Below are 13,308 nucleotides of genomic sequence, written 5' to 3'. Positions count from 1 at the left end.
GATTTCAACTTCTGGCCCACAGAGCTGTGTTTCAGTGTGTTTTGGTGACTCTAAATCACCAGCCAGTGGTGTTTTATTTCCGTAACCCCAAGGCCCTAATCCAGGAGCAATAATGGAAGAAAAGTTGGGAACCACTGGCCTGGCCTCAGTGCCATTTAGAGCAGGTGAGACAGGTAAGAAGCACGAAGTGCTTGCCTCATGCCTGTCACACAGGCAGCACTTCCTACATGCCAGCCAGTGTTTGTTCTATATTCCAAAATCTTAAGCCAGGCCCCAGGAAAGAGGAAAATCATAACACATCAAGGAAATCTCCTAGCTTCTGGGTTCTGGAACCTCTCTCCTCTCTAGGCTGCAGGGGTGGCTGGTGGCGGGAGCAGGGTGACACATGGGTGTCATTCCTGCCAGACGGTCAGGACTTCTGGGCAGCGAGTTGTTGAATGGGGCAGACTCAGCACTATTTTAAAACGGGAAATGAGCTCCATTCACTATTAAAGACACTGCAGAGAGAATTATCTTCTGTGAATGGAAGGAAAATAATATGATGTCATGATTTCTGTTTGTTTTTTTGAGACAGAGTCTTGTTCTGTCACCCAGGCTGGAGTGCAATGGCATGATCTCAGCTCACTGTAACCTCCGCCTCCCGGGTTCAAGTGATTCTCCTGCCTCAGCCTCCCGAGTAGCTGGGATTACAGGTGCACGCCACCGTGCCCAGCTAATTTTTATATTTTTAGTAGAGACAGGGTTTCACCATGTTAGTCAGCATGGTCTCGAACTTCTGACCTCAGGTGATCCTCCCACCGCAGCCTCCCAAAGTGTTGCGATTAGAGGTGTGAGCCACTGTGCCCAGCCTTTTTGCTTTTTTGAGGCAGGATCTCACTCTGTCATCTAGACTGGAGTGCAGTGATGTGATCATAGCTCACTGCAGCCTCAGATTCATGGGCTCAAGGGATCCTCCCGCCTCAGCCTCCTGAGCAGCTGGGACCACAGGCACGCACCATCATGCCCAGCTAATTTTTATATTTTTTGTAGAGATGGGGTTTCACTATGTTGCCCAGGCTGGTCTTAAGCTCTTGGCCTCAAATTATCCTCCCACCTTAGCCTCTTAAAGTGCTGGGATTTGAGCCACTGCACTCAGCCTGTAATGACTTTCCAAAGCTCTCACACTGGGGAAAAGCACCTGATCTACCACCACGGGAGCTTATGAGAGGGCGACCACCTCTCCCCGACACAGCACCAGCTTCGGGAAGGCAGCGGTGTGGGAGGTCGGAGTCTTGCACTGGAGGGAGGGACAGGTAAGCTGATAATAGAAGGCAGTGAAGTGAGCCCGGGATGAGAAGTGTCTGCTGGGGTGGAAACGAGTGAACTTCAAGAGAAAGTTGGCGCTCGCCAGTGAGGACAGGCAGGAGTGGTCGAAGTCCAGGAAGAAGCAGGAAGGGCGGGTGAGTGCAGGGGCCAGGCTGGGCGGCAGCAAGGGGTCAGTGCTGGGGGATGAGCACTCTGAGTCCGGCTTTTCCCTTGACCTTGATGGAGAGGGGTCTCATCAGACCCGAGTCAGAGACAAGTCACACAGCAGAAAGCACGGAGCGGGCCGGGGAGAGGAGCTCCCGCAGGGTCCAGGGGAGCCCCAGCTCTGGCTGAAGACGAGGGACCCAGGCCAAGTGGCCATGGAAACAGACGTGGGAGCTGACCAGGGCTACCTTCCTCCTTCCTTTGCTCCCTCCTCTTAACCTCTGCCGGCCCCTCCTTTCCCATGTCCTTTGTCCTCTCTTCTCCTTGCTTTCCTGTCACCCGCATTCCCAGCCCATGTTTTCTGCCTCTCCTTCTACTAACTTGTCCTCTGAGCACAGAACGCAGCGGGCCCCCATCAGCCCCCGCCCATCCCCTCCACACTGCAAGCAGCCACTTGGTACCTGGTGTTGCGTACAGAGTGGCCTGGGGCGACCCTGCACAGCCACAGAGCCCAGGGTCTAACACTGAGCCCCGGAGTCAATCGAACTCATTCCCAGGAACCAGCCCCTCCCAGTGGTGCCTCGGTGAGCACAGGGTCATGTTGGGCGCATAGGGAGTCTCGTTCCACTGTCTTTCGCCCCAACACCTGACCAGGGCCTCAACCACAGGGGAGCTCCTAGGATTCTTCCGGAATCACTGGTAGAGGGAACTTGCTGAAGTCCCGTGGAATCTCAGAGCTCACCTCCTCCACCAACAACAGATGGCCCAAGGCCAGCTTGGGCCATTTTCTTCCGTGATTACCTAACATCCCCAGTATTGTTAGCTCAGACAGGAGCTGGCTTATCTACCAACGAATCCAGCCCCGAGTGAAGGAATTCCCCGCATAGACACCCCAGGACCTCCTACCTTCATCGCCAGGGCCATCAAGGCACCCTCGGTGGGCTGCCCCATCACGGCGTTCTTTCTGATGACTGCATTGTTGGCGACACAGCCCGCCTAAAAGGGGATTGTCCAGACATCTGTAGTTAGTACTGAGCTCATGAAAAAGTTACACATTGTGGGCTTGTCCCATTTTTACAGCTGGGGCTGCGGGGACAAGACTTGCTCTTTAAAACAACTCAGCGTCCTGGCTTTTTAAAAGAAACATCGTGACTATTTCTCAGCTTTGCTGAATGTTGGTTCCCACAAAGTTATCATGAAGGAAGCCAGCAGGGAGGCAAGTGGACGGGTGGTGATGAGTGTAGGGTAACGGGGAGTGACCGGTAATGGGGATGATGGCATTTCCACTTGGGGTGACAAAGTATTCTAGACAGTGGGGAAGGTTGCACAACTTGTGAACATATTGAAACCACTGAATTGTGCACTTTAACGGGGTGAATTCATGGTAGATGACTTCTATCTCAGTTTAAAAATAAATATTTAAAAAATGAAAAAGAGACAAGCAAAAAGAGTGGGATTCCCGGCATTCTTCCTTCCCGGCCTGGTGAGCCTGGACACTCGCATTACTTCTCTGCCCATTTATTTTCTTTTCTTTTTTATTATTACTTACTAGTTTTGCTTATTTTTGTTTCATTCACTCATTCATTTGATACGGAGTCTCACTCTGTTACCCAGGCTGGAGTGCAGTGGCAATGACCTCAGCTCACTGCAACCTCTGCCTTCCTGGTTCAAGGCAATTCTCCTGTCTCAGGCTCCTGAGTAGCTGGGACTACAGGTGTGTGCCACCATGCCTGGCTAATTTTTATATTTTTTAGTAGAGATGGGGTTTCACCATGTGGGCCAGGCTGGTCTTGAACTCCTGACCTCAGGTGATCCACCCGCCTTGGCCTCCCAAAGTGCTGGGATTATAGGCATGAGCCACCACGCCTGGCCATATTTTTGATTTTTAATCCGCAAAACCAAGACAGCGTTCGCTGTGATAGTGAAGGGCCCCTGGAGGCAGGTCCTTCGCAAGCGGCGCTCACTGAACTGTACAGAGGAAGAAGGGGGCCTGCTACATGGGGAGGAGTGAGCCCCTGTGAAAGGGTGAGTACAGCTCAGACTGTAGGACTCATCACAGCCACAGGGGAACGTCATCACAGGCTCACTTTTTACCATTTATCAGGCACGTCTCTGGGCAAGTGTCTCCTTAGAGCCTTCCCAGGGGGCAGTGATGAGTACAGAGGCTTCTAGCTCTTCTTTTTAAATAATTTTTTAAAAAAATAATAGAGACAGGGTCTCACTATGTTGCCCAGGCTGGTCTCGAAATCCTGGCCTCAAGTGATTCTCCTGCCTTGGCCTCCCACAGTGCTGGGATAACAGGCATGAGCCACTCTGCCCAGCCTAGCTGTCCTCTTACCTCTGATGTCTCCATCAGTTTTGGTGTCATTTTGTCAGTGCTGTGACAGCCTCACCCCTGGGTGGTCCAGTCATTGTCAAGAACCAGTAGGTTCAATGGCTGTTTCCGTTTTCAGAGAGAAGCCCCAGAAGCCTCAATGTAAATGCCTATTTCCCCCCTGGTGCTTTTGACACCTACCTCCACTAACTTGCCCACTGAGACATTGGAAAATTCCTTAATGACTTCCTTGGATGGTAGAAGACACACAGTCCCTTGACCGTCATACCCAACTCCGCTGACCTGCAGGGTGAGGCAGAAGAAAGGGTGTCGCCAAGAGTCAAAAACATGCTCCCCCACTTGGCCCACAATCTCTGTCCTGGGGATCCATTCCAAGGACATAATCCTAAACGTGGACAGGGCTTTCAGTATGAAGATGTTCTCTGAAAGATTATTGATTAATTGGATACGTCATGGATGGTCACAGTGCCAGCCCTTAGTAAATTGCAGCAAGTTGACTCAGTGGGATACTCTGCAGCCAGGACAAGTGATGGTTAAGAAAACTAAGAACTAGCACAGAAGAGCGCTTCTATTCTAAGAACAGCGCTGGACAAACGTGTTAGCCTTTGCAGCCCATACCACCTTTGTTGTGGCTACTCAGCTCTGCCTTCGCAGCACACTAAGGCATGAAAGCAGCCACTGGCAACATGTACACAAATGGGTGTGGTGGTACACCAAGGAAACTTTATTTTCAAACAAATACTGGCCCATGGGCCATCATTTGTTCACCCCTTGCTTTGGCCAGTTTTGTAGAAAAAATATCAGGATAAAAAATTGCACATTCAGGGAGCTTCCAATTGCGCCAAGCGCACAGAAGACACTGAAAGACATGCGAGGACTTGGGAGGCTGAGGTGGGAGGATCCCTTGAGCGCAGAAGTTAGAGGCTGCAGTAAGCCATGAGTGCACCACTGCACTGCAACCTGGGTGACACAGCAAGACCCTGTCTTAAAAAACAAGACAGGCTGCGCGTGGTGGCTCACGCCTGTAATCCCAGCACTCTGGGAGGCCAAGGCGGGCGGATCACCAGAGATCAGGAGTCTGAGACCAGCCTGGCCAACATATAGTGAAACCCCGTCTCTACTAGAAAATACAAAAATAAGCTCAGCATAGTGGGGCATGCCTGTAGTCCCAGCTACTTGGGAAGCTGAGGCAGGAGAGTTGCTTGAACCCGAGAAGTGAAGGTTGCAGTGAGCCGAGATCAGCCACTGCATTCCAGCCTGGGTGACACAGCGAGACTCTGTCTCTCAAAAACAAACAAACCACAAATGGACTAATCATGGTTAGTTTATCATGGGAGGTATGGAAGACTTTTTCTGGGTTTTAAAATTTGTAATGTGCTTATCATTAATAAGTAACTAAAAAAGGAGGCTACCTTAAATTGGTCATATCTATTAAAAGGAAGTATGGGATGATTAAAAACAAAATCAGTCATGTTAGCAATGAGATTGTAAGATGACCCCAATTTATTTCTTCCTTATTGTGTTCTAGAAGACATTGTGTGCTTTGTCTGGAAAAGAGGCAGACTGGCTGGGTGCATCTCTAAGGCTTGTAAATTCCTTTGGGACTCACCTCGGCACGAAGCCCATCTGACGTTACAAGCTGGGTCACTGTCATTTCATTGGCAGTCAGAGTCCCCGTCTTATCAGAACAGACAACGCTGCAGCAACCTGGTACAACAAACATCAGTTTATAGAAAAGAGAAGTCGTCACCCTCAGGCTTGTGAAACCCCAAGCTGGAATGCCCTGACAGCCAAGCCCCCATTCAATTCCACGTGTAAGAATTCCACCAGCCAGAGTCCCTCACCTAAAGTCTCCACGATGGGTAACTTCTTCACGATGACCCGCTTCTTGGCCATCCGCAGCACTCCCAGGACGAGCGTCACCATGACGACAATGGGCAGACCCTCTGGAATGGCCGCCACAGCCAGGCTGGATCGAAAGGTCAAATGAGTCCCCTCTAACATACATTTGAGGAGTGTGTGACTCTCAGCTGGGGCTGGCAATGCTTTTGGCTGGTGAAGCTTGTCTTAGGTGTCCCCAGTGTCCTGGTTCTATTCTCCATTCCCAGTCCTAAGGTGCATCTGCCTCCTTCTTCAGCACCCACCGTCCTGAGCCCTCCCCTGCAGACCCTGCCTTGGGAAGGGACCTGTCCTGTCAGTCATCCACGCCTTAGTGTGAATTAGTGTGTCAGCTGTTTTGCCTCTTTAAAACTATTTTGTATTTACATTATTCTCATTTATTAGAGAGAAAAGACTTTGGGTTCCATAAAAGGAATTCCCAAAATCAGACAGTAAGTGGGATTAAGAGTTTTTGGTTCCAAGGGTCCTCGACAGTCCCTTGAATTTCGTTTTCATGAGTGTAGTGGTATAGACACTTCCTATGAGGAAGCTGGACAAGGAAGTCCAGGTCAGGGGAGCTGAAGGGCCACAGCGACACCCTTGCCTGCTGCGTGGATCTGTTTCGGGGTGTCTGCTCACTTCTTTCTTACCCCTCCAACTCTCCCTTTATGGTGCGACCCCACTCTCCCATAACCAGGGTTGGCTGGATTCGAGGAGAGTGTGTGACCCAAGCTGAGCCGGTGAGATGCTCTCTTGGAAATTAGACTGGGGCTGCAGCACACGGATGCCCCTTCCCTGGGTGTGTCAACAGGTGAGACCCTGTCTCAAATAAAATAAAATAAAACGTTCTAAAATGGACTGTGGTGATGGCTGTATATATTTGTGAATACACTAAAAACCATTAAATTGTATGCTTTAAATGGATGAATTATATATGTGAATTTTATCTCAATAAAGCTCTTTAAGAAAGAAAAAGGCCAGGGGTGGCAGCTTATGCCTGTAATCCCAGCACTTTGGGAAGCCGAAGTGGCCGGATCACCTGAGATCCGGAGTTTGAGACCAGCCTGGCCAACATGGAGAAACCCTATCTCTAATAAAAATACAAAATTACCCAGGCGTGGTGGCACATGCCTGTAATCCCAACTACTCGGGAGGCTGAGGCAGGAAAATCGATTGAACCTGGGAGGCAGAGGTTGTGGTGAGTGAGATCGCACCGTTGCACTCCAGTCTGGGCAACAAGAGTGAAACGCCATCTCAAAAAAAAAGAAAAAGAAATAAAGAAAGAAAAGCAGCCTTGGCTGGCGATGGGGAAGGGAGGAGAGATTTGGAGCAGGTGAAGGAGGCTGGCCAGAACCTCCCCACCAAGCCTCCACCCGAGGCCAGGCTGAAGGGTGGGGAGGATGTGACTTAAATGGAGCTCCAACCGCTGTCACCTCATGGAATCACTCTGCACAATTTCTAGAAAGAGACTATTTAGGGGACTAGAAGTGATGAGAAATTTCTGTTATCTGAGATACCAGAAATGTCCTGGGAGAAGGGGGCCACTGTCTCTCATCACACCTGCAGCCCACCCACAGCCACTGCCAGGGACCCTGCAGAAGCCCCTCGAGACACACCCGGTCCAGGCCCCGGGGCCAAGCTGCCCAGGAAATACGTGAAATCAGCCAGTGTGAGCGAGACCACGTGGCGATCCCAGAGCCCAGGTCCTCCTCCTCTAAACAAAGAGCCACCACCAAGTCACCAGGGACGACAGCAATGCACAGTGCGGCCGGGCCTCCCATGCTCCCAAGAGAAGCTGGAAATCCAGTATCTTTTTCATGCAAACTCCCTATTTTTAAATGATGGCAACAAATTACAATGAAAAAATACAGTTCAAACAAAACATATTTTCTAGCTGTATCTCACACAAGCGTGGCTGGGTTTGAGACGGAGTCTCACTCCATCGCCCAGGCTGGAGTGCAGTGGTGCAATCTCAGCTCACTGCAACATCCACCCCCCAGCTTCATGCAATTCTCCTGCCTTAGCGTCCCACATAGCTGGAATTACAGGCATGTGCCACCGTGTCTGGCTAATTTTTGAATTTTTAGTAGAGATGGAGTTTCACCATGTTGGCCAGGCTAGTCTTGAACTCCTAGCCACAAGTGATCCACCTGCCTCGGCCTCCCAAAGTGGTGGGATTACAGGCATGAGCCACTGTGCCTCACCTGTTTTTTGTTTTTTTGAGACAGGCTCTTGCTCTGTTGCCTAGGCTGGAGTGCAGTGTCGCCATCAAGGCTCACTGCAGCCTGGATCACCTGGACTCAAGCAATCCTCCATCCTCTGCCTCCCTGTAGCCGGGACACAGGCATGCACCACTATTTACTTCCTAATTTAAAAAATTATTTGTAAAGACAAGTTCTCACTATGTTACCCAGACTGGTCTTGAACTTCTGGGCTCAAGTGATCCTCCCACCTCAGCATTCCCAAGGGCTGGGATTACAGGCATGAGCCTCTGAGCCTGGCCAGGTGGCTGTTTTTATCCTCCGCATTAGAAAATCCAGCAGAGCAAAGAGATATACAGTAAATATTTGCTGCACGAAGAAGTGGGTATAACAACGCTTAGGCCTGCGCTGGCCTAGCACACAGTGAGCACTCTACCTGGGTTGGCTGGTAGTCAGAACACCTGGTGAGAATCCATTCAGCCAGGATCACACAGGGAGACTGTATTGCATCAGAGCTAAGACAGCTGATTGTGTAGGGGCACCATTATTTTGTGCAGAGCTCAGAAAAGAATAAACACTGCCAATTAATCAGTAACACCATACTTTCTAATTACATCGCTTATTAGAAGTGATCTGACTTCAGCGGAGTTGAATGTGAAAAAGAATGTACATCTCAGAATCAAAGAAATATGGTACATTAAATGTTGGTAACAAATTCCAATTACAAAACAGGCAGTTTGAATAGAATGGTTGTGAATGGTGACCTTTCACCCAGGGACAATGGAACAGGCATGGACAAGTTATATAAACCAAGATTATAGAAGTTGATCAAGGGGCTGTGCCCGGTTTCTACAGTGACAGCCAGAAGGCTTCGTTGGTTTTATGGCACAGGCTGTGAAGACCAGCTAAGCAAACATTTGTGGAGGGTTATGACGGGGACTTTCATCCCATATGGCAGGGGAAGGGCATCTTTGTATTACTTGGATGAATTTATAATAATAAAGAATTAATCCACAAACTAATAAAGATTAGAATGGGCTGGGTGTGGTGGCTCACACATGCATTCCCAGCACTTTGAAACGCAGAAGCGGGTGGATCACTTGAGGTCAGGGGTTCGAGACTAGCCTGGCCAACATGGTGAATCCCCGTCTCTACCAACATAAAAAAATTAGCCGGGTGTGGTAGCGAGCACCTGTAGTCCCACCTACTTGGGGAGGCTGAGGCAAGAGAATCACTTGAACCCAGGAGGCGAAGCTTGCAGTGAGCCAAGATCACACCACTGCACTCCAGCCTGGGTAACAGAGCAAGACTCCATCTCAAAAAAAACAAAAACAAAACAAAAATTAATTAGAATGGACCAGGAAAAGCAAGTGCCTTGGATCATCTTGTATGTCACTTAACATATAGGGAATTCTTTTTTTTTTTTTTTTTTTTTTTGTGATGGAGTCTTGCTCTGTTGCCAGGCTGGAGTGCAGTGGTGCAATCTTGGCTCACTGCAACCTCTGCCTCTAGGGTTCAAGTGATTCTCCTGCCTCAGCCTCCCGAGTAGCTGGGATTACAGGCGCCCGCCATCACACCTGTCTAATTTTTGTATTTTTAGTAGAGACAGGATTTCACAACGTTGGCCAGGATGATCTCGATCTCTTGACCTCATGATCCACCCGCCTCGGCCTCCCAAAGTGCTGGGGTTACAGGCATGAGCCACCATGCCCGGCCCGGGAATTTGTTTTAAAAAACTTCTTAAAGTTTTTTAAAAAATGATTCTCTCATTTTACTGATTTTGGAAAATCTCCGCTGGCTAAGCTGCCATCTCCACCTTCCGATTCAACGGCTTTGAGCGGCTTTCATCTGGCACTAAAACTGAAAAACGTCACCCTTTCAAAATCACAAATGAGAGGGGGAAAGTGTCTTCCATGTGCAAATCCACTCGCATGGACCAAGCGGGATGCCTGTGCTGCAAGGGAGGTTAGGACAAGAAACCGGAAGTGACCAATAGCACTGGGTGGGGAGAGAATCAGGGGATTTGGGGCTTGAGTGCAGAAGCCTTTTTTGCATTTTCTTCTGGAAATATTTAATCGTCTTTCTTGCCTCATGAAGCTTTTCATGGCTTATAAGACAGGGATTGGATGTACCATTATTTGCAGGAGGGTGTGCGTGTTTTGTTGTTGTTGTTGTTTTTTGTTTTGTTTTGTTTGTGAGACGGAGTCTTGCTCTGTTCCCTAGGCTGGAGTGCAGTGGTGCAATCTCGGCTCACTGCAACCTCCACCTCCCGGGTTCAAGAGATTCTCCTGCCTCAGCCTCCTGAGTAGCGGGGACTACAGGCGTACGCCACCATGCCTGGCTAGTTTTTGTATTTTTAGTAGAGATGGGGTTTCACTGTTTTGGCCAGGCTGGTCTTAAACTCCTGATCTCATGATCTGCAGGAGGTTTTTTGTTTGTTTTCTTTTGTTTTTGTGTTTTAAGACAGGGTCTCGCTCTGTTGCCCAGGTTGGAGTGCAGTGGCAAGATCGGGGCTCACTGATACCTTGACTTCCCAGGCTCAAGCAATCCTCCCACCTCAGCCTCCCAAGTAGCTGGTGCTACAAGCGTGCACCACCATACCTGGCTAGTTAAAAAACATTTGTTTTTGTACAGACGGTCTCACTGTGTTGTCTAGGCTGGTCTCAAACTCCTGGGCTCAAGGGATCGTCTTGCCTCAGCCTCCCAAAGTGCTAGGAGTATAGGTGTGAGCCACTGTGCCCGGCCTACTTGGGGAAGTTTTTAAGCATTCTGTCTTCTGAGAGTCCTGCGTTCTCTGGCAGCCTCCTTGAGGCTCATATGTCTCCCTCCCTGCCACCACCCCTGCTTCCAGAGGTTCAGTCACGTGAGAACGCTGTTCAGGTGTCTTGGCCTCTTTCCTGGTCCTGTTCTTGCTGGAGCCCACTCTCGGGGGACAGTGTCGAATCACAGCCTCACGCTTAGAGGGTGCTCCCTGGACCAGCTGTGTCAGCACCCTTGAGAGCTTGTTAGAAATATGAGTCTCAGCCAGGCGCAGTGGCTCACACCTGTAATCCCAGCACTTTGAAAGGCAGAGGCAGGCGGATCACCTGAGGTCAGGAGTTCGAGACTAGCCTGGCCAACATAGTGAAACCCCATCTCTACTGAAAATACAAAAATTAGCTGGGTGTGGTGGCGGACACCTGTAATCCCAGCTACTTGGGAGGCTGAGGCAGGAGAATAGCTTGAACCCAGGAGATGGAGGTTGCAGTGAACCAAGATCATGCCACTGCACTCCAGCCTGGACAGAGCGAGACTCCATCTCAAAAACAAGCAAGCAAACACTGCATGTTCTCACTCCTAAGTGGGAGTTGAACAATGAGAATACATGGACACAGGGAGGGGGACATCACACACCAGGGCCTGTCAGGGGGTTGGGGGAAAGGAGAGTGAGAGCATTAGGCCAAACGCCTAATGCACAGGGGGCTTAAAACCTAGATGACGGGTGGATAGGTGCAGCAAACCACCATGGCACATGTATACCTATGTAACAAAGCTGGACGTTCTGTACATGTATCCTAGAACTTAAAGAAAAATTAAAGAATAAAAAAGCAAACAAAACAAATGTGAGTTTCAACACATTGGTACAGTGTATACTGCTCAGGTGATGGGGGCATGAAAATCTCAGAAATCACCACTAAATAACTTATTCATGTAACGAAACACCACTTGTTCCCCAAAAGCCTATTTAAATGATAAAAAGAAAGAAAGAATTGTGAGTCTCAGGCCCCACCCAGCCCCGAGTTGGGGGAGCGGCCACCCAGGTTTGCCGGGCTCTCTCAGGGACCCTCCGGTTCTTCAGCTCAGCCGGAGACCTCGGCTCTCCAGTGCCTGCCGCTGCTGTTCCAATGCCTCAAACTCCACTGTCCCCAGCACAGCTCCGCGTCCTGCTCCAGCGCCCCCTTCCTCCCAGCCCCTGCTTCTGTAATAAGCTGGGGCTCCCACCTCGCACTTCCTTCGGCCTCTAAATCAAGGGTGGCCAACACTTTTCATCTCTCTGCTTCCAAAGTGTCACAGAGACGGCCTGGCGTGGTGTATTGGGAAAGGCTCTGATGATGAGGTTAGGAATAGGAAAAGGGGCCATGAGTTTCCCCGTGATGTAAGCGACTGCATCATCTCGTTCTGCTCACAGAGCTCAGCTTTGGTCCCCCGCAAGTGGCCCTCGGACATGTTCCCACCCCCAAACCTTTGCCTGTGCTGTTCCCCCTGCCTGGAACACCCTTCCCGCTCATCTCCTGACTCCTCAACTCTCCACCCAAAACCCTCCCCAGCCACCTCTTCCACTCTATCCCCTTCTACCTCCCTTTTTTTCTTCTTGAGACGGAGTTTTGCTCTGTCGCCCAGGTTGGAGTGCAGTGGTGAGATGTCGGCTCACTGCAACCTCTGCCTCCCGAGTTCAAGAGATTCTTCTGCCTCAGCCTCCCTGAGTAGCTGGGATTACAGGTACACACCACCATGCCCAGCTAATTTTGTATTTTTGGTAGAGATGCAGGTTTCACCATGTTGGCTAGGCTGTTCTTGAACTCCTGATCTCAAGTGATCTGCCCACCTCAGAGTCCCAAAGTGCTGTGATTACAGGTGTGAGACACCATGCCCAGCTGGTTTCTACCTCCCTTTTAATCTCTTTCTCCACGGTTATTCCTCTGTAGCACTCATAAGTTGTAATTATTTTTATTAATGTGTGCTTAAATTGTTAACATTCACTTTTCTCCCCAGCCAGAAAACTCCAGGAGGGTAGAGATCTATCCACCTGATCCAGCTGGATCAGCACTTTTGATGTAAACAGAGAGTCAAAAGAGGCCCAATACATATTCATGGGGCAAACAAACTCGAGCCCATTGCCAATGGCTGCCAAGGATAGGGAGTGAGGGGCGGTGGCTGGCAGCAGAGTCCCCATCCTGCCGAGGTTAGGGGGTTGGGTTGCTGACAAGGACCCCAACTTTGGATCAGGCTTCAGTGGTTTGAAATTTTTCTCTTCCATGCCCTGATCCCATAAGTTGTGCTAGCCTAAGCCTGTTTCCCAATCTGTAAAAAGGAAACCAGACTTACCCCATGGGCTGTGTAAGGATGAACTGGGATCACATGTTCTAGTCCTGCTCCTTCTCCAGCTCCAACAGACCTTGGTCCCTCCCTCTTCAACTCCTTGAAGATTCTAGAACTGACTTTTTTTTTTTTTTTTTTTTGAGACCGTGTCTCACTCTGCTGCCCAGGCTGAAGGGCAGTAGTGTGATCTCAGCTCACTACAACCTCTGCCTCCCGGGTTCAGGCAGTTCTGCTGCCTCTGCCCCCCAGTACCTGGGATTATAGGCAGACGCCACCATGCCCAGCTGATTTTTGTATTTTTAGTAGAGATGGGGTTTCACCATGTTGGCCAAGCTGGTCTTAAACTCCTAACCTCAAGTGATCCGT

General features: G+C 49.8%; 1 protein-coding gene across 3 annotated transcripts in view; it reads right to left on the bottom strand.

The window, feature by feature from the left end:
• ATP2C2 (ATPase secretory pathway Ca2+ transporting 2) overlaps positions 1–13,308 on the bottom strand; it is an 81,060-nt gene that overhangs the window by 16,711 nt on the left and 51,041 nt on the right. For all 3 annotated transcript variants that reach the window (XM_012505237.2, XM_003272493.4, XM_012505238.2), the window contains 4 exons: positions 5,629–5,753; positions 5,394–5,491; positions 3,965–4,066; positions 2,356–2,445 (listed from right to left, as the gene is read on the bottom strand). In XM_012505237.2, the coding sequence (XP_012360691.2) occupies positions 2,356–2,445; positions 3,965–4,066; positions 5,394–5,491; positions 5,629–5,753 (415 nt within the window). The remainder of the gene's footprint in view (positions 1–2,355; positions 2,446–3,964; positions 4,067–5,393; positions 5,492–5,628; positions 5,754–13,308) is intronic.

Source organism: Nomascus leucogenys, chromosome 2 (assembly GCF_006542625.1).
Source record: "Nomascus leucogenys isolate Asia chromosome 2, Asia_NLE_v1, whole genome shotgun sequence".
In the NCBI taxonomy this organism is placed as follows: domain Eukaryota; kingdom Metazoa; phylum Chordata; class Mammalia; order Primates; family Hylobatidae; genus Nomascus; species Nomascus leucogenys.
This window is presented reverse-complemented; position numbering and strand designations above follow the sequence as displayed.